Here is a 20,008-nt window from a genome sequence, read left to right as displayed (position 1 = left end):
TCTTTCCTTCAAGGGGAAAATATCATCCATAAATCTAAATAAAGCTAAAAGAAGAAATGCAAACTCAAACTGCAAAATCAAATTAGAAACATACTCTCACGTTTATATTCTCTCTAACTGCAAACAATTCATCATTTCAGTGTAATGAAATGTTCATATGCAGGAATTTTGTTCATAGCAATTTATTATAATATAAAAAGTAAACAGTGTCTGATGTGTAAAATGGCTAGAGCTTGTATTCTTATAGGTTTTGATCTGTTATCAATTGGTATAAACCATGCTTTTAGACTTAAACTAAAAAAAGATATTGTACCGGTAATAATTGTCTTATGTGAATTTTCTATGTGTTTGACTTTCTATGTGTTAAATTTAATAAAGCTGTAAAAGAAAATAGTGTGGCTGTGATCCTCATAGCTTCTCTTCCATCTTATCATGGTTATTTGATAAAATGAATAGAACATAGTGTACTAACTTTTTGACCTATACTCAATCATTAAAGCTTAATACACTTCAAGAAACTTCACTGCATTTTCAATGACTGACACGCTTAAGAACTATGCAAGAAAATGAAAAATCTTAAAAAGGATCATAAATGTAATTTATACACACTTTACTACATGCATATTACAGGTATATCTACATGTAAATATATAAATAATCAAAAACGGGTTTTTTTTATAATCCAGCAAGGACATTAAAAGAAGAAGTGATATCTCTCTCTATATCTGTATTTTCTTATGCATTTAACTCGAATTATATTTTGTAGCTCCTACCTGACTGGATTAAACAAAACTTCTTAAGAAATGATTATAATTAAATACATTGATTTATTAATATTGGCCAATCACATGGGTTCACTCGTCTTACAAAGTTCCAAGCGTAATTTCAGTTTTCCTGCCATACATTTCTTCCAGTGATCTCAGATAATGGATACATGTGATACTGCAAACTGATTTGCATGAAATTTAATAGCAAATAATTAGTGACCATGCTATAGTAACCTAAGGCACTGGCACAGGCAATTTCGACATTTTTATTTTGAAAATAAAAAATCGGACGCCAACCTAAATTCGCTTATTTAAAATGCATATAACTTTAGTCGTTGAATAAATGATATCCCGCGCAAGAAAAAACCTCTTTACAGTTTAATAAGCTTTGTATTTTATTTGTATAATTAAACTATCTGAATATTTTTCCTGAATTGCTTTTATTAACCTATCTTTTTAAATATTGAAATCATAAAAGAACTGGCTATTTAGAGCAGTGGACAGGAGTAAAAATCTGATCTAAAATGAATTACATGTACATGTAAATTTGGCCTAAGTTATTTTTGTTGCAGAGGATCGGCTGAATGAAATAAAAACTTATTTGGCGAATGACTTTTTGTTCCGTATGCAGTTGTTTCGTATCTCTCTTCTAAATTTGATTTTTATTTAAAAATTTACTGTAATTTTAATATATTTTTTTCCTTTAAAATTAGGAAAGCTGGTTTAACCCCCTCCCCTCTCTCCTTTCGAACGTCCCTGTTTTAAAATGCGTAAATCATTTATTCGTGTAATTTGATATATATATATATATATATATATATATATATATATATATATATATATATATATATATATATATATATATATATATACTGTAATTTTCATATATTTTTTTATTTAAAAATTTTCTGTAATTTTAATATATTTTTTTTCCTTTAAAATTAGGGAAGCTGGTTTCCCCCCTCCCCCTCTCCTTTCGAACGTCCCTGTTTTAAAATGCGTAAATCATTTATTCGTGTAATTTGATATGTATATATATATATATATATATATATATATATATATATATATATATATATAAGCACTGAATAGAAACAACAACACTAGGCATCTTTAAAGTGTAGGATCTAATATATAGATACTAAACCAGTAAACTGAATATATAAAGCACGAACAATAGAAATTGTCAAATTTTCGGGACAACCCGTCCCTTCTTCAGGACCAAAATATAAATTACATGAGTGAAAAACAAAGAAAACAAAATCTAAAGCTACTACTAAACTACTTAAAAAACTATAAAAAAGAACAGCTACATTATACAAAACATTTGTTCACATTCTTAAAGAATGTGTTGATACTGTCGCCGATTGCTCTAAAGTAATCAACACCTTCGATTTAAAAATAGATCAAAAGGGGGAGGGGGTCATCGCAACAAGTTGTAACATATTGTCTATAACGGTACAATGTAAGTAATAATTGGTGTTGGATTATCATTATTACAAAAGAGTCATCAGTTTGGATTAAAACAAAGCGGGGTGTGACCTGATTTTCGTTCAGTTGGGCGATTTCATTAATCTTGAAAAGGGAACATAACTCGCATGTCTTACTAAATGTTCATTACTACATTTAACAATTACTAATCAAGTGTGTTTCTTAATTCGATAGATTTCTTCTAAAACATCCGATCCAGAGTATAATATACATGTGTGTAGCTGTTACAAAACAAATGTCAAAAAATTCATCTGTCCCCCTCCCCATGGATCTCTGCCAATGGATGAGTTCATTCGTTTCGTGAACGGTAATAGCAGGATTTCGCGCCATAATGTCTCATTCATAGTTTTTCGCGCCATAATGTCTCATTCATAGTTTTTGCGCGACGATTAGCTGACGATTAGCTGACGAGTCCGTTGGGATCATGCGAATTGAAGTTACAGTTAGGGTTTTTTTTCCATGAATTTGAGAATTCAACCTTTTTTAATTGCTTGTCAAGATAATTTTGATGAAGCTGCCCCCACACATTAAAAAACAATACGTATTTGTATACCCTTTCATATTTCATATGGTTGGAAATTTTTAAAGATGACTTTCAGTTGATTTTGCATCTTAATATAACAAATACAATTATAAAAAATAAAACTACTTTTTACTCTCCAGCTTTCAAGCTTACATGCACTTATATGATATGTGTACATTTCTAAAAAAAATGAATTAATAAAATAAATGAATTTCAAGTGATATATTTGTACATGTTCTAGATCGAAGAAAAGACTGGCATTCGTCTATAAATTTATGGTCAGCAGCGAAAATTAAAATTCATTTCTGATAAGATAGCCTAATTGATACATGCATGCTTCCATTGAATAATTTTGTTTAGTCAGGCAAGCTTTTTGGAAAGCTTTACTTGTTTGAGTATAAGGTTCGAAACTCACCAACGTGAAATTGCACAGGAGCCTAATTAATACCAGCGTCGCGGTCAGACGGAGCGCCACCTGCTTTATCAGTTGGAGGTGGGAGTTTCCTTGTAAACAGAGGTTTGCTTGTTTATCATAAATACCTATAGATCAAATTATACAACATGAACGATTAAATCTTATAAAAAATTGAGTAAGTCTTGAACATTAACCGTAATTAATTTCCTTTCTCTAGGCTGTTTATCACGTGGATTTTGTTTTAATTCGTAGATGTTTGCCACCTGAATTTTGGAGATGAAGGGGAATTGCACCTTATAGGTAATGCACACCAATAACGGTTACAAGGGTACTGTGCCTGTGTGTGTGTGTATATATATATATCTATATCTATATCTATATATATATATATATATTATTAAACTTGTGTTATTATTACATGAATAGATAGTTTTTGATTTATATTCATATAAAAAGAACAACCAAAACTAATAAAATGCATTGCACACTCCACATGCAGTCATATGATGATCTTACTAATTTTTTCATTTATAGCAATTAAGACTCAACTGTTAGGTGCACTTGTGTTTTAGAAAAGACAGAAATTTGAGTTTTCAATAACCGAGGACAGATTTCTTTTGTTGCACATACACACCCGCATGAATACATGTATGCATATATATTTACAATGTATAAATTAATACATCAAGTTTAAATCTCTACTGGGGTGCGACCATCTCTCGCCGAGTACCATTTCTTGCCAGGACATTGTGACGTCATTTTATCAACACATAAAATTATATACCCGGTATGAAAAATGATGTCCTAATGTACTGGCGAGAAATGGTACTCGGCGAGAACTGGTTCATACGCCAGTAGTATGTATTATTTGCAAAAAAATTATTTTTTCTATGAATCAGAGAAACAAATACCAATTTAAAATAGAAAAAGACAGTGTTTTATCCTTCTGTAATTGAAATTAATGATATCCATTATATATTTCAGAATTTTTCCTGCATCATACATAACAGACTTGACCATGGACCCTCGACACAGCGCCCAGGATGTGGTGCGTTGTGATGTGTGTGATACTCCTGTCCCCCCACTACACTGTGACTTCTGTCAGACCAATCTCTGCAAAGCTTGTGTCGGGGAGCATATGCTGGATTTTTCCAATAAACATCAGATAGTACCTTTTCAAGACCGAGGATCTACTCCAAATTATCCTAATTGCTCAGAACATGTCAAAGAACTGTGTAAAGTTTATTGTGAACAATGTGACATTTCCGTTTGTATTTATTGTCTTTCAACTCAAAATCACCAAAACCATAACTTGGTAGACATTTTGAGCATCATTGAAAGAAAAATAAAGCATTTACAAAGAGATTTAGAAGAATTAGAAAAATTTATTCATCCTAAATACAAAGAGATTGTAAACACCATCCCACTTCAGAAAGCTGATCTCAATAAAAACTCCCAGAAATTGACAACAGCAATTGACAAACAAGGAGAAGTCTGGCACAGAGAAATAGACACCATTATCACAAACCTGAAATCTAACGTGGAGGAAATGGAATCTAAACACCTGGTCATCCTAAATAAACAGGAAAATGAAATCACATGCACCATTTCTGAAATCTCACAGACCATTGCTGAACTGAAGAAGTTACTGGACTCCAAAGATGTCAGCCTTGTCTCTACCTACAGATCAAGAATTGATGAATTCAGAAGATTGCCTCCTAAACTTAAAGTTTCTCTACCAAACTTCACCCCTCAGAAAATTAACACAGAACAACTTGACAAACAGTTTGGTTTGCTGTCACCATTCTCCATTACAACGGAGGAACATGGCTACTCATTGGAAACCTCAGAAGCTGGATCCTCTCCTCTCAAACCACTGCTTGATGAGCCACGGATCATCTCCATCATACAGACGCAGCATAAATACTTATCAAGTGTTACTTGTCACAGTGATGAAGAAATCTGGATGTGTTACAATAAAAAAATAATGTACCTCTACAACCTGACAGGGGAACTAGTGAAGTCAGTCCAAACCAAGTCAGGGGACACTCCATACGACATAGCAGTGACAAGGAGTGGGGATCTAGTTTATACTGATTACAATGATAGAACTGTGAACATAGAGAAGAATACACAGATACAGACAGTGATCAGACTACAGGGGTGGAGACCTCGCGGTGTCTGTAGTACCTCCTTTGGTGACCTCCTGGTTGTCATGAACAGTGATGATAATAAACAAGCAAAAGTTGTGCATTACTCTGGCTCCACAGAGAAACAAAGTATTCAGTACGACGACAATGGACAACCTCTCTATTCATCTGGTTACACTAAATACATCAGTGAGAACAGGAACCTAGATATCTGTGTGTCAGACCGTGGAGCCCATGCAGTAGTGGTGGTCAATCAGGCCGGGAAACTCCGGTTTACCTACACTGGTCCTCCCTCTACTACCAAGGGACCATTCTATCCACTCGGCATCACAACAGACAGCCAGGGTCGGATCCTGACAGCAGACCATTACAACGACCGTATCCACATCCTGGATCAGGACGGACAGTTCCTCCGCTTCATTGACAACTGTCAGTTAAGCAGTTCATGGGGTTTATGTGTGGACACCAGAGACAACCTCTTTGTGTCTGAGTATTACACAGGTAAAGTGAAAAAAATCCAATATTGCTAGTAAACAAATCGTGTGTCTATCATAAGTAACACAAACATGTTTTCGCAACTAAACTATTTGAATTACAATTACTCTTCATTCCATATATCTTTATGTTTAATGTCAAAACAAATGATATGCTTATCTAAATTAATTGATATTGATTGTATATGCATTTAAATTTACTGTTCTATGTATTTAAAACCAAATAATTGTATCAAAACATTTCACTAGTAAAAATATTGATACTATTTTATCCCATGTACAAAGTGTTGTTAACTGTGTGTGTAACAAAGTGACTGAGCATATAAATTAACTACAACTTGAAATACAAGTCATGTAAACAAACTGTCTGATTGTCTGTGTTGGATATATTACCGGTACATGTCAACAATGTTCATTGTCACGTTTATCTACACTGAGTGCATGTTTTCATTACCGGGTATTTCTTTCTTTATTTTCTTTATCTGTGTAAGATGGAGATATTGGTTTTTGATCTTAATAGAAAGACGGTCATGGGAATTCAAAATGTACACAAATTCATAACGTGTGTTATTCTTAATATAAAAAGCAGAAATAAATTAACACAGTATGTTACAATGTACCAATAATCAACAGCATTCAAAGTATTTACTTTTTGTAATACTAATACATGTGTTGGAAATAAGCTTTCGAGCTTTCATGGGTTATCCTGGTATCATATTTATCTATATATTTCAAACACCATGACCATGCCTATGAAATTATAATCATTTAATATTAGCATGTTTATATGTATGATTACATGATATCAAAAATTTATCTTAATCTATGTATATATAAGTGTTTGTAACTTTTCACAACTTAATCTGATGAGGTTTGTCAATGTAGGCCAGACATTGCTCTTTGTGTGAGAACTACCGGTAGTTTACTGGCTGTGGATGTATAAAATATCAGAATAATCACTGTAGTAGTATTCATGTAGTACGTGTGATTACAGATAGGGGTTATCTCTATAATGTCATACTGTATTTGATACCAATTGTTATTTTGATACCAATGTAAAAATATACCCACATGTGACTTTTGTATTCGCTGATAGGATAATTATAATAAATTCATGTCAAATCAAGTGATTGTTGTATTTGGATTTAATATATAGATCTACATAATCCTGGTTTAAAAATCAAATACATGTATTACCAGTCTAAATAATATCAGATCTTTGATCCATTCCAAATACATCACTACACAAATCGTTACACAATGTGTATGTAAATGTATTTTATATGTATTTGTAGTTTTCGTATTTTTTTGGAAAGGGGGGGGGGGGGTGGGGTTCCATATAAGGAGATACATGTGCCTTGTGTTGTTATTTTACTATATGTGTTAAAATTCACAGAAACAATATTTCATATAAATATAAATCTTTTATTGGCGCAAACAAATATAGTATTAATATATCAAATAATTCATTATATTAAAATTATTAACAACTGTGTCATTTGGTTGATATCTTATGCAGATAAATCAATGTTTTAAATTTGTTCTCAGGCACCTCGCATCAGGTAACATAACACCTGGTTAATTTGATTGCCATATTAAAAGGGGAATTACTCAGTTTTTCGAATTTAAGTTAAAAACATAAAAATAAGTGTCTCTACTTGGAAAATCTTACAATATAATATATTTGCCAGATGCATAATGTTTGGAAATTTTTGGCCTAAAGAATCTAAAGATATTTGATACTTTTTAGCTTTATTATAAGGGAAAATTCAAATATTCACAAACTTTAACAAAACTTAAGGATCCTTGACACCCCATGACTTCTACTTTTTATAACAACACGTCACAACATGGCGATTATAACGAACTGTGAAAGATTTTATATCAATGGAATTTATTGTCTATCTCTATGACGCAATGGGTGAAGCTTAAGTCTACCAACCGCAGGTCCCGAGTTCAAAAACTGCAAGGGCTTTTTTTCATGAAGAGCATATCTAAGTAATTTAGAAGAATGGGCTAGCTTGCATGCAGAACTATTCTCAGTTGTGTGGAGGACCCTTAAGGCTCAGGTCTATTTTGTCCATATGCATCATCCAAATGAGCTTGATATGAAGTTAGAACCATGCAATAATAATTCAGATTATTTAGCGATTACAGGGCACCTCAAACACTTTACTTAGGACATTGACGCCAACAGAAGGGGCACTGCTGGAGCTTTTCCCTTCTTCACGTGGTAAGCTGAAATTTTGGTGTAAAAATCCCCATACTTGACAACTACAGTTTGTATGTGAAAAGTATTTAATAGATAAAAACTGTGAAATTCATAATTTCTTTAAAAATTTAATGCATAAAAATTTTACTACTGTATGCAGATGTCAACAAACATATTATGTAATGTGATGAATAGTTTTAAAATGGGATCAATGACTAAATAATCTCTCTCTCGATCTCTCTCTCTTTCTCTCTCTCATTGCATGAGTATTTTCAAAGAAAAAAATTCATGATTTAATAAAAAAAATACTTTAAATCACTAAGATATTCACTGACAGTAAGTTAATAAAGATTTCAATACTACATACAGTGTATACTAAGTTGATGTCACAGGAAATCCATATGGCACATTTTGAAGGAGAAACAACTCTGTGTTCTTAAATAAGCACTTTTGTGGCAATGGCTGCAAGGATAAAAGTATATGAAATGCCCTGGGCATTAATGTATTGATGACCTTAAAAATATATATATATGAACCAAAATAAAATATTTCAGTCTCGGCACAGAGTATAAAAACCATCAATATCAAAAAGTACTAATGCTATGCATGCACACTTCATTGGTTAATATCCTATTGTACTGAACATGATCAACATCTCTGGTGAACATAGAAGTTTTTATTTGATGCTGAGAGTAGGTCTATCTCTGTCAAAATATTGCTTATTAATTAATGAGAATCAGTCACAAAATCGTTGATATCGTAATGTTTTGTACTCTATGGGTCACATGACCTAATAATTTCCTGTCATTAGTTGTACCACTCCCGTGATCTAATGACCGCTTTCTCCCAGTGAACAAATCTGTCCTTGTATCGCGACCACACATCTTTCTCCGCTACAAAGACTGTCTCTGACTCACGAATTTCTCTCAATTCCGCCTTGTTTTTCCATACTTCTACAACAAATTGAAATCAGTTGTACTAAATAAAAACAAAGCAATGTCATACACAAGAGGCCTAATGGTCACATCTCTTACCTGAACAACAGTTCTTGTATCTCTTTCAAAATTCATAAATGTGAAACTCTTCTATTTATTGTAAAATTTAAAAAAAATTCTTATATGTTACAAGATTTGACTATACATAATTTTATTTTAAAATTGGCTACTTCTGGTCCAGTGCTCTTGAGAAGAATATTTTTTAAGATACACATCCTATTTTCAGTGTGTCATAATTATCTCCCTTTTGAAAAGGGTTTTTGCCCTTTGCCTTATGTGACCTTTCCTGATCAAAATTTGCCCATAGTCTGTTGTTAGCATCGTCGTCCTCATTGTCATTTTCATCGATCTCCAAAACCACTTTCAACCAAATTCGGCACAAAGCACCATCAGGAGATAGGGACTCAAGATTGCTCAAATCAAGAGCCACACCCTCTTAAATTTCATTGTTTTCTCCTAAACCAATGCACCAATTTCAACCAAACTTTGCACAAAGCATTTTTTTTGGTGAGGGGATTCAAGATTGCTCAAATAAAGAGCCACACCCTCTTCAAAGGGGAGATATTTTAGAAATTTTTAGAATATTTATCAAAAATCTCTTGTCTTAAATTATTTGGCCAGAAAATCTTAAACATGTGATAAAGTATCCACAGGTAGTGTAGATTCAAGTTTGCTCAAATCTGATGATCCCAAAGAGTAGGAAAGGCCCTGATTAGGGGTGGGGATCAATATTTTACATATTTCAGTTCAGGTGAGCTAAAACCTTAACATAATTATTTTTAGGTACTAGTATTCCATTTCAAATATAGAAATTAACAAAATTTATTCACTGGATTTAATAGGACTCCAACGACATCTTACTAGTAAGAATTAAATATTTTCTATTGGATGTAAAACACCAACCAATCAAAAAAGATTTTATGTTCATCACACTTTTTCATGAATTCATGCCTTATATAAATGTATTAACTTAAACATACTGCCCAGTATTAAAAGTGAGATTGTCAACCAAAAAAGAGCTTGTACAAGATTCATGTTCAATTGCATTGTGATGTCATCTTTCTTGCTTCTTTTTCGCCATGGCATTATGGTTTCAACTACAGATATGCAGCAAAAGCTGTTGAATAAAGCTCATTTGAGGCGCAAAATGTGATATTATGCTGCAGGATACACAAAATACATGATAACTGTATTGAGGTATAAGCGATAATTGGGTCAGGTCGAAAATGTACAGAAGCTCGGTATGCCTCACCCTCTGTTACGTTTTTTTCACCCTTGTCTCAATATATCTCATACTGCAAGACAGTAACCATGGACATAGTATTTTATATTAACATCACTACAATAAATTACTAGTAGTCAATACCTTTAGCGAGTCCTGCTAGAAATGCCACCCCCAGACTGGTCATGTTAGCTCTTTGTTTGGCACGGTCTATGGTCTGGTTTGTGAAATCAGCAATTAACTGCATCAGGAAATCATTATTGCACACTCCCCCATTGGCTCTACAAAAATGAGATTTACCATAGTTTCAAAGATAGAAATGTAATTGCTGTCTGGTGACAACTTAATGAATGATCATCAGCTATGTTAAAAAGAGATTTTATGAAATACTGTAAATCCCATATACATGTATTATACTATGTCCCAAGATATTTTGGATTCACATTTGGCTTAATTGCTTGATATTTATAAATACCTCAGGGTTCAAACGATGTTCATTCAAAAGTATGAAAAATTTCAAGATTTCTCAGTCGAAACGCCCCTGTTAGCTTATCAGGTTTCAATACAATGCTAAAAAATGAGATGTCTACGGAGATTTTGTATTGCAGCAAGCCCAGATGATAACAATGAAAAATTGCGCGATGTATTCCGAGTGTATTCCGAATGGAGAAAAAATGTAAACATTCCCCATTATAAATCTCCGTAAGGAATCTGTTTTCGTTCCTGTGAATTTTTCCGAGTGAAAGATGATAATGTGTCAATGAAATTATCTTGGAAAATATCCCTTTCAACTATTTCAATTGCACTTCTTTCACAGGTAAGTGTAATTTTATTAAAAATCGTCCAAATGTGTTGCATAAATATCTTGGGACAGACTATAGGCGAGAACTTAATTCCGCCATCCCACTGTTTTGTATTAAATCGAGAGAATATAAAATCGCAAACACAGATCTTTTCTCCATATTTCTTATAGTTCTCAACTCTCAGAAAACGATGGCGAGATTTTAAAATCCGCAAAGGGTGCTTCTCGCCATTTTACGCGGATATTAATTCTCCCATTTAATTAGGAATTTACAGTGCGTAACTGTAAACCAACTTTAATTCGCGTGCGAAATCAGTGTCAAATGTACAATGACCATGTTGTTGGTGACTTTGTTACCTGATGTGAGACAGAGGAATCCTGGTCTCGGACAGAATAGTCTCGTACAGGACTTTAACCCGGAACGCCAGGTTCTCTAGGATTGCCCGCACCACATGGGCCTTGGTGGTGGTGGGTTTCAGACCAATCAATGTGGTGGCTGCCTTGTCATCATTGATAGGGGCCTGTAATACAGAGAATACCCATATCATTGATGTAGGCCTACAGCACACAGAATACATATCAATTTCATTGATGGGGGCCTACAAGACACAAAATATAATTGTTTATGTACATCTATCATTGATGGGGGCCTTATACAACATTCAGAATGCATGTATCATTGACAGAGCCTAAAACACACAAAATATATACCACTGCACTATATAACTATGCACTGAGGGTGCGATTACATGTATTAACTTTAATGTTTGAGTATAGATATTTAGATAATTTTATTCCAGGTCTAAAAAGCAGAAAACCTAATAATCAGAAAAACAAATTAAAACAGAAACCTACCTGAAGACCGCTGAATGCTCCCACAAAGTACACACCATCACTGTCTACAAACAGATCACAAATATCAATATTACAAACTACATTTAATTCATGGATCAAGAAAGGTTATTTTAAGAATCAAAAGGGTTCCAATAGTTCCAATATGGTGTATGTGGTACATTCATGTATGTAAATACCAAGTACATGTATAGTCAAACAGGCAATAACAAAATGCAGTCACAAAGTAGACAGCTGACCCTGACTTCTTTACAAATATCAAATGGTCAATACATTAAATATGTGGATTTCTTCTTTAACATACATCTATACATAAGATATACAGTCAAACTTCATTATCTTAACTTTGATCTGGTTCATAAAAAAAGTTTGAGTACATGTTTTACTGGGGTTATAAAATGTAAAGAAAAAGTGTCTACAACTTCCAGCTCTCTTTGATCTATCAATGGTATTGATTTAATTGTATATCTCACCTGGGACACTTTCTGCTATCTTTGCTGTGTCACTTACATCATCTATAAAACCTGTAAAAAAATGATCAAATACGTTATTATCAACAATTATCAGCACATAATATCATCTTTACTGTCTGTCTTCCTTCTCTGTCTTTTCTCTGTCTCTCTCTCTCTCCCCCTCTCTCTCTCTCTTTTCCCTTACCCATTGACTTGGCCCACTCAATGAGAGACCCTGTGTCGGTAATGCTTGCGTGTGCTCTCTCTCTCTCTCTCTCTCTCTCTCTCTCTCTCTCTCTCTCTCTCTCTCTCTCTCTCTCCTTACCCATTGACTTGTCCCACTCAATGAGAGACCCTGTGTCGGTAATGCTTGCGTGTGCTCTCTCTCTCTCTCTCTCTCTCTCTCTCTCTCTCCTTACCCATTGACTTGGCCCACTCAATGAGAGACCCTGTGTCGGTAATACTCCCCTCTGCCACATAGGTGATTTCTTTGCCTATTTTCCAGCCCACTATTGGATAAAGTCCTGTGAAGCAAATTAGAAATTTATTTTACTTGCCAATGGGATGATTATAAACATCTTCAAACAAGGAAAAGGTACAGGCATAAAAATAAAACTATTGATTATATATAACACTTCTCCTCGTGCAGTGCCTCTATTTGACCATACAATTAAGATCTACATGACTGTATTCTACAATACAATACAGTTAGAATCTACATGCACATGAATCTGTCAATACAGTTTGTGAACACCTGTATCTAACAATACATATATGATTTAAATTTAAACATTACAACTAAGATCTACATTTATACATGTAAGTCAATACAGCTAGGATCTACATGTTTCAGAAAATAAGGCTTGGATCTACAAGTACTGTGGTTTCATTAATTTTCGTGGGTATCAATTTTCGTGGATTTTCTGAAAACCACAGTTTCAAGGATACGTAATTTCGTGGCCAATGATCCTATCAATACAAAATGTTTGTTGAAATTGAATTTCAATGAACATTTAATTTCGTGGATCAACTTAACAACGAAATCCACGAAAATTGGTATTCAACGAATATTGATGAAACCACAGTATTTTAGAATACAGCCAAGATCAACATTTATCTGACAATACAGCTAGGAACTACATGTATAGGACAATACAGCTAGGAACTACATGTTTAGGACAATACAGCTAGGATCTATATGTACATTACCTGCTACAGATGCATGTGGAGAGCTTCCACAGTTCAGGTCGATGAAGGTCCCTGTCCCCATCGTACACTTGATGTCCCCCACCTCAAAGCAGCACTCCCCAAATAATGCCCCCGTCTGGTCAGACACCTGGACAGTCCGGAGAGAACAAATATCACCATGTCAATTGTGGAAAATAATCTTTGAATATTTACATTGGTCAATAACATGCCTCTCCCAATTCCCAATACATATATGCAGGTACATGTATAAAAAGAGGAAGACAAAATACTTCATTGATCGGTCAAACATCATGATAAATCATAATTTCCCTGTTAAATAGGTCTGACTTCACAAAAGAGCCAATACTAATCATTAACCTAACCTGATGATGGTGGCCTACCCCAGTGAATACGCATGTACTTATGACCCACACTTAGCCAATATGTACACATGTACTATACAAGTACTTACAACCGCTGTAATAGGAATGGATGCCCCAAATATGGTTGGGTCTGTGCTGCCAAAGTCTCCACTAGAAATGACAGAAAATAAAACTGACAATTATATTCCCTGAGAGGGTGAAAGTGTTAGGCAGAAATCTCAGTCTATATGTGCATGTACTTAATGTTGCGTAAACATGAATCACAACATCATATAACAAAATCTTTATGTTTTCCATCTTGTTCAATCATTTGTATGCATTCACATTAACTAATCAAAGTCTCCTAATTGCAGTAATTTAATTTAAACTAGCAAGTACATGTATATGTATCTACAAAAACATCTTCCTATTTTCATAAATGAGCAGAACATGTAGTACATGTATTTGATTTAGTTCTCATTAGTAATTACCCCTTAAAAATTAAACATTTTACAGTACATGTAATAGATGTATTTGATTTAGTTCTCATTATTACTGTATACAGAGTTATTTTCGCCCCATGTAATTTTCACCCTTCTACACTTGCTAACAAATTCGCCCAGCCACAGTTGTGTTTAAAGAAAGATAAATATGAGATATTTCTATTGAAACTCACCCAGTCTTAAATTCACCGCTGGAAACAAGGACGAAAATAATATGGGGTGAATATTTCCCAGTATACGTACAGTAATTACACCTACAACAGTACCTTGTGTCTCTTATCTCTGGTAAAATCTCCATGGGAATGTTCAACAAGTTACATACAATGGTGCTCCACTCAAACTGAAGAACAAAAGAAAACATTATATCACATGCATTTTTTAAAAAGATTTACTGTTTGACAGCTGTTCGTTTTCCCAACCAAGGCTTTTTCAGCAATACATAAAACAAATATATACATAGATATACATGTAAAAGGATTTATTCATGGCAAGAAATGTTTGTGATGACAAAGTTCAAACAAACCTTACGAAATTTTCTAGCATATACCAGTAAATAAAAGTATGTTTACAATATATCTCAGATACTGTGTGTGCTAATTATGCTAGAGCCTCTATCCATAATACTGTAAAGTTAACCAGCTTGTGTTCCAATGACTTGTAAGAGAAATTTTGACAAGATTTTTAAGAATGTCCAAGTTGCAAAATCAATATTTTTGGTCACAAACCTGGACCCAGTTTTTTAACATTACTTGTGTATGTGAAAGAGTTATTCTACATAGGCTTTCTTTTAAAAATAAGTTGCAGTGAACCAGTTTATCTCTGGTTATTTGTGGTTTAAAGTTGCCTCAAAATAAAGTTGGTTTAAAGTATCTGGTACAGAGACCCTGTAATAAAGACTTGATCATATCTACATAATTATATATAATTATATATATATGCTTTATCTTGAAAACAAGTTGCTACAAACCATTTTTTCTTGTTATTTGTGGTTTAAAGTTGCTGTGAAATAAATCAAATACAGTACCTGGTATGGATCAAACAGTCCGGTTCCACTGGCGCACGAGTAGTCGGTGGCAACCAGCTTCTCTCGCGTCAGTCTGTATAACAACCAAGTCTCAATACAACCTAGAGACACCTCATGGACAGCTAGTTTGGCCTTTAACTGAACACAGAGAAAAATCAATGATTGGATATCATTAAAATAAACAATTTCTACATCAAATAGAGATCTGCAAGTTGTTTAAATGATTCAGTGTCTTCCATCTTTACACATTACAACCCTTTGTCAATAATTTGAACAGAAAATTTTCATGTAGCAGTAATATTGACATGTAGCTGTTATATTGACATGTAGCAGTAATATTGACATGTAGCAGTAATATTGACATGTAGCAGTAATATTGATATGTAGTTGTAATATTGACATATAGCTGTAATAGTGACATGTAGCAGTAATAGCGACATGAAGCAGTAATATTGACATGTAGCTGTAGCATTGACATGTAGCTGTAATATTGACATGTAGCAGTATTAGCGACATGTTTTTTAATCACTGACCTCTTCAACATTTTCTAAAACCCATATTAGCCTCATGGTAACCTAGAGAACAGAAATAGAACTCAAAAGTAACAATAAAAAAGTTTCAAATTATTCACAAATTATGATCAAGACAATGTACAAGAATATAATTTTAAAGTATCTCTGTATCACATTGTCAAAATCTTAAACCTGGATATACTTGTAAAATATCCATCTCTTGTTTATGCTCTCAAATAAAATAAATGTGGTTCTCTGTGATTAGATTTTCTGAATGTAATACAAGCAAAAATTCACATGGGATATGAGCTTGGTTATTATGTGATCACATCTTTTAAGAATCTCTTAATTTGAACCATTTAAGTTCATGATAATTTGTACCTGCTGCGACATGAATTTCAGCACACTGGCGGATAGAAACCGTTTCTGCTTAGTCAGCATGTGCAGGACGGAGGAACCACCATTTAAAAACTTCAAAATAAAAGTCAACCAAATTGATATGGGAGTCTAAACAAAACAGATTTAATGTTAATTCACATGGGAAATTACAGATTTATCTTTGAAACCATATCAATATGTATGCATGTATACATAAATATACACTGTATCTCACTTCCTGCTTAAATGGTTTGTAAGATGATTATTTGCTAAATGCAGTTACATGAAGATATATTACATCTCTATTATAATTATTATCTTAATTTACACAGAAAGAACAAGAGTTTACTCCCTTTGTGTATTTTGATACCATTATGATATTCAAACTTGTGTAATCTTATTTCTTGTATGCCATTAGAACAAGAGAAGCCAGTAGTATATATTTGTTACATTATTTTTTATACATGTATTTGACCTAATTTGTTAAGGAATAAGGAATCATTCTTTGAGTGTTATGAAGTGATCAAATATATTCTGGTGTGTCATCCGTATTTGATCACCTTATAATATACAAAGAATTATTCCTTATTATATTAACATGACTGTATTTATATAATTTTCAGCAATTAAATGTTAAAATAGTCATTGATGTAATGTATCGGACTGTACATTACAAAATCAGTTTGCAATGTTATCACAGCTAAGACACTTTTAAATGATGATATTCAACAAATAACGATGCAATCTTCTCTGGAGTGTGTGATTTCCCTCATGCTCTTACTTTCATTCTGAAGGAGTTATTCCAGCCTTTGACAATGTCCCTAGACCTGAGGTCTTGCCACGTGATAAAATTATGAAATGGCTTTCCCGTGACTCTACAAAGTAGTTATTATTCATTTGATAAAATTACAGAGAGCCAAAATATATTGTGTGTTGATTCCACAATTGGGTTTAAACGAACAAGGAACGGACATGTTACAACTATAAATAGTTTTATACTAATGTCATGAATATTTACATGCATTTGTATATTGTGTTCAAAACTGGCATATAGGTCCAATGGGTGAGTTGTTAAATCTTTTTTTTTTGTTGATATAATGTATAAGAATATAAAAAAGTGTCATTATATTACCACTGAACAGAAAGAGTAAAATTTGAACTGATATATATTCATGCATTATACATATAGTTCTTATTCTAGAATCACATGATACATGTACAGAACAGAACAATCAAATTGTACAAAGTTTTGGAATAGAATATTGATGACAACTAGAAAACAAAGTTTTTGCAGAACAAACTCTCAGTTTGGAAATAATGACCCTTTCTGACCTGTCCCAGGTAAGGAATGTGTTTCTCTGGGTCGTTATTCCCATACAGGCAATGTCATGGGCAGTTATCCCCGCAGCTAAAAAAGATGGACATTTTGGTGGTCATCAGTATAAGAAATCAAAGCAAAAAGCAGTCAAACAATGTCTTTTCAGAGATCTCTCATAAAATGAAACCATTAAGAGGCAAAATGCGAGTCAATAAAAACAATATCTAAACTTAATGCTCTTTTAAATTACAAAATTATATGAGAAATTGAATAACAATTAATTAAGAGCACCACAAAGCAGAGCTAGCACCCTCTAATGAAAGGAAATATTTTTCATATGTTATGTGAATCAAGTTTGTTTATTGCATTCTATTGATATTTTATAACTTGTAAATTAAACTTGAGTTGTCTAACTACATTGAGTAGTCTTATATCCAGAAATAATTCACTAACTTAAATTAAAGTAATAACTTTGGAAGTGAGAAGGGTTTAACTAATCACAGTGCTTTAGAAACAAGCAAGGTTGAAGTACATGTATCTACATGTAAGTGTATCAATTTTTTTTTATCAACTGTCTTCCCTCAGCTTTTGTACAAAAGCACCCTCACACTCCCATATACACACTAGGCCTATAAAAAAAGTTGTGTGTTTAGGGTAACACTGCATGTATGATGAAAAAATTAGGTTAGGTAGGTAGGTAGGGATTTTTTTTTTATCATATTTTTTTATGCATGAATCCTAAGAGTGTTTGTTTGTGTCATATTTATAAATGGGTTTTTAATAGAAATAATATGAAAATCACAATCTGATAAAAACAGACATCTAAAAATGGTAGGATCGGGGCATTTTTGTAGGTTAGGTAGGCTTACCCTAAACACACAACTTTTTTTTTTAGGCCCTATCAGCAATTAATGCTATATCAATATTACGGTGAAGGGATGCAAAACAGCAGGTTTTTTGAGTGATTGCTAGTCACCTCTGATGGCCTCTTTGATGCTGTCAATGACCTGCTTCACTAAAACATCAGGCTCCATCTCCACCCAGCCAGGTTTGGGATGAAGCAACTGAATCTACAATCAATATATATTTTGTTAAAAAGATAGCTGATTTAAATTTGGTTTGTGTACAAAAAGTTGTTGAAATTCCAATACATGTATCTGTATTAAATCATCCCTAAATCCTTTCTGACAAGGAATGTCTATAATGGTAACTCATCTCTCTGTCATGTAAAACAATACTAAAACTACCTAGTACAGTGTATATCTATAAATTTTGTTTTTGTTGTTTTGATCAATGTACTATTGCCAAACCAATAAATATCATTAACTTTGCATTGATAGTTGTGAGCTGAATCAATTAAATATATATTTAATTTTTATGGTCAGTGTGTGTGTGCGCATATATAAATTGTATATAATCATATGCTAGTCGTATGTTATCAAATCTCTTAACAGAGGAAATAAAGTATGATTGATTGATTGATTGATCTCTCCATAATAAATTATAATGCTTTCAGCAATTATAAACCTTAAAAAATTTCCACCAAGTCTTGCTGTTGCATTGATCATGGCGGTTACATGACATGCATGTATATGTATATGTCAGCAGATTAGTAACAGTTTATCATTCTTACCAAAATCTACCTCCATTCAAGAAAAGAAGTGGTCTATATAAGCATGATGAATTTATATAACACACGTCAAGTCATAACTTAAATGAGTATTCTCCCTTTTCAATACCACAATTTCCTCACCCTTTTGCTGCTGGCCCCTTTGATGTTGCCCTGTTTGGTGTAAACATGACTCCGTAGACTTGTTGTGCCAATGTCGACAGCCAACACAAATTTCTCCCTGCCGTCGGCTCCTTCTCCCGCACTATCATCATCAGCTGTAGGGGAGTCCATTCGTAGCACCTTCTATTGTGTGGAAAATAAAAAAAATAATAACTTACACTGTCAATTTAACAATTACATTACTGTTCAACAAGAATTATAACTGAGCTTATTCTGCAATACATGTACTTCTTGTCCGCAAAACAATGCACAACAACACACAGTGGTAAATATTAATTAAAATATTACACATAAAAGCTTCGTTCCAAAAAAACGATAAATAAACGATAAATAAAACCTCACATGAATAAAACTTGCTCGATGTTTATCTTCCATTTATGTACACGACATCGGGGAGTTTTTTGGTGACGTCTTTTTTAAGTGTCACGTTTCAAATTGTATCAGTGTATGTGTTCGACATTTTGAACTGTCACATGACTCAAAACACTGCCACCTACGGTTTGCGACATTTAAGCGCGAAACGTTAAAACCAGTCAAAACTTATACAAAAAGAATA

At 33.3% G+C, this 20,008-nt stretch overlaps 2 protein-coding genes across 2 annotated transcripts; one reads left to right on the top strand and one right to left on the bottom strand.

Moving 5' to 3' along the window:
• The first annotated feature begins 3,202 nt into the window (after nt 1-3,202).
• On the top strand, nt 3,203-6,966 carry LOC117690342 (E3 ubiquitin-protein ligase TRIM71-like). Its single transcript, XM_066068009.1, has 2 exons — nt 3,203-3,298; nt 4,181-6,966. The coding sequence occupies exon 2, from the start codon at nt 4,215-4,217 to the stop codon at nt 5,874-5,876; it is 1,662 nt and encodes a 553-aa protein (XP_065924081.1). The 5' UTR covers nt 3,203-3,298; nt 4,181-4,214; the 3' UTR covers nt 5,877-6,966.
• Nucleotides 6,967-7,829: 863 nt separating this feature from the next.
• Nucleotides 7,830-19,955, bottom strand: LOC105347643 (putative glycerol kinase 5). Its single transcript, XM_066068010.1, has 17 exons — nt 19,795-19,955; nt 19,414-19,575; nt 18,637-18,730; nt 17,675-17,750; nt 17,124-17,217; nt 16,346-16,435; nt 15,986-16,027; nt 15,453-15,590; nt 14,695-14,768; nt 14,036-14,096; nt 13,585-13,711; nt 12,795-12,899; nt 12,397-12,447; nt 11,927-11,970; nt 11,429-11,592; nt 10,414-10,550; nt 7,830-9,005 (listed from the first exon to the last, which is right to left on the bottom strand). The coding sequence occupies exons 1-17, from the start codon at nt 19,825-19,827 to the stop codon at nt 8,860-8,862; spliced, it is 1,638 nt and encodes a 545-aa protein (XP_065924082.1). The 5' UTR covers nt 19,828-19,955; the 3' UTR covers nt 7,830-8,859.
• Nucleotides 19,956-20,008: the final 53 nt, after the last annotated feature.

This window comes from Magallana gigas, chromosome 8 (assembly GCF_963853765.1).
Source record: "Magallana gigas chromosome 8, xbMagGiga1.1, whole genome shotgun sequence".
Lineage (NCBI taxonomy): Eukaryota > Metazoa > Mollusca > Bivalvia > Ostreida > Ostreidae > Magallana > Magallana gigas.
Note: the sequence above shows the minus strand (reverse complement) of the source record. Positions and strands in the feature narration are given on the sequence as shown.

Coding starts and splice junctions, on each gene's coding strand:
- LOC117690342 (XM_066068009.1), top strand. CDS start 4,215: ATGGACCCTCGACACAGCGCCCAGGATGTGGTGCGTTGTGATGTGTGT.
- LOC105347643 (XM_066068010.1), bottom strand. CDS start 19,827: ATGGAAGATAAACATCGAGCAAGTTTTATTCAT. Junction 17,218..17,674: donor ACATTCCTTACCTGGGACAG/GTCAGAAAGGGT, acceptor ACTACTTTGTAG/AGTCACGGGAAAGCCATTTC. Junction 13,712..14,035: donor CCATTCCTATTACAGCGGTT/GTAAGTACTTGT, acceptor CGGACTGTCCAG/GTGTCTGACCAGACGGGGGC.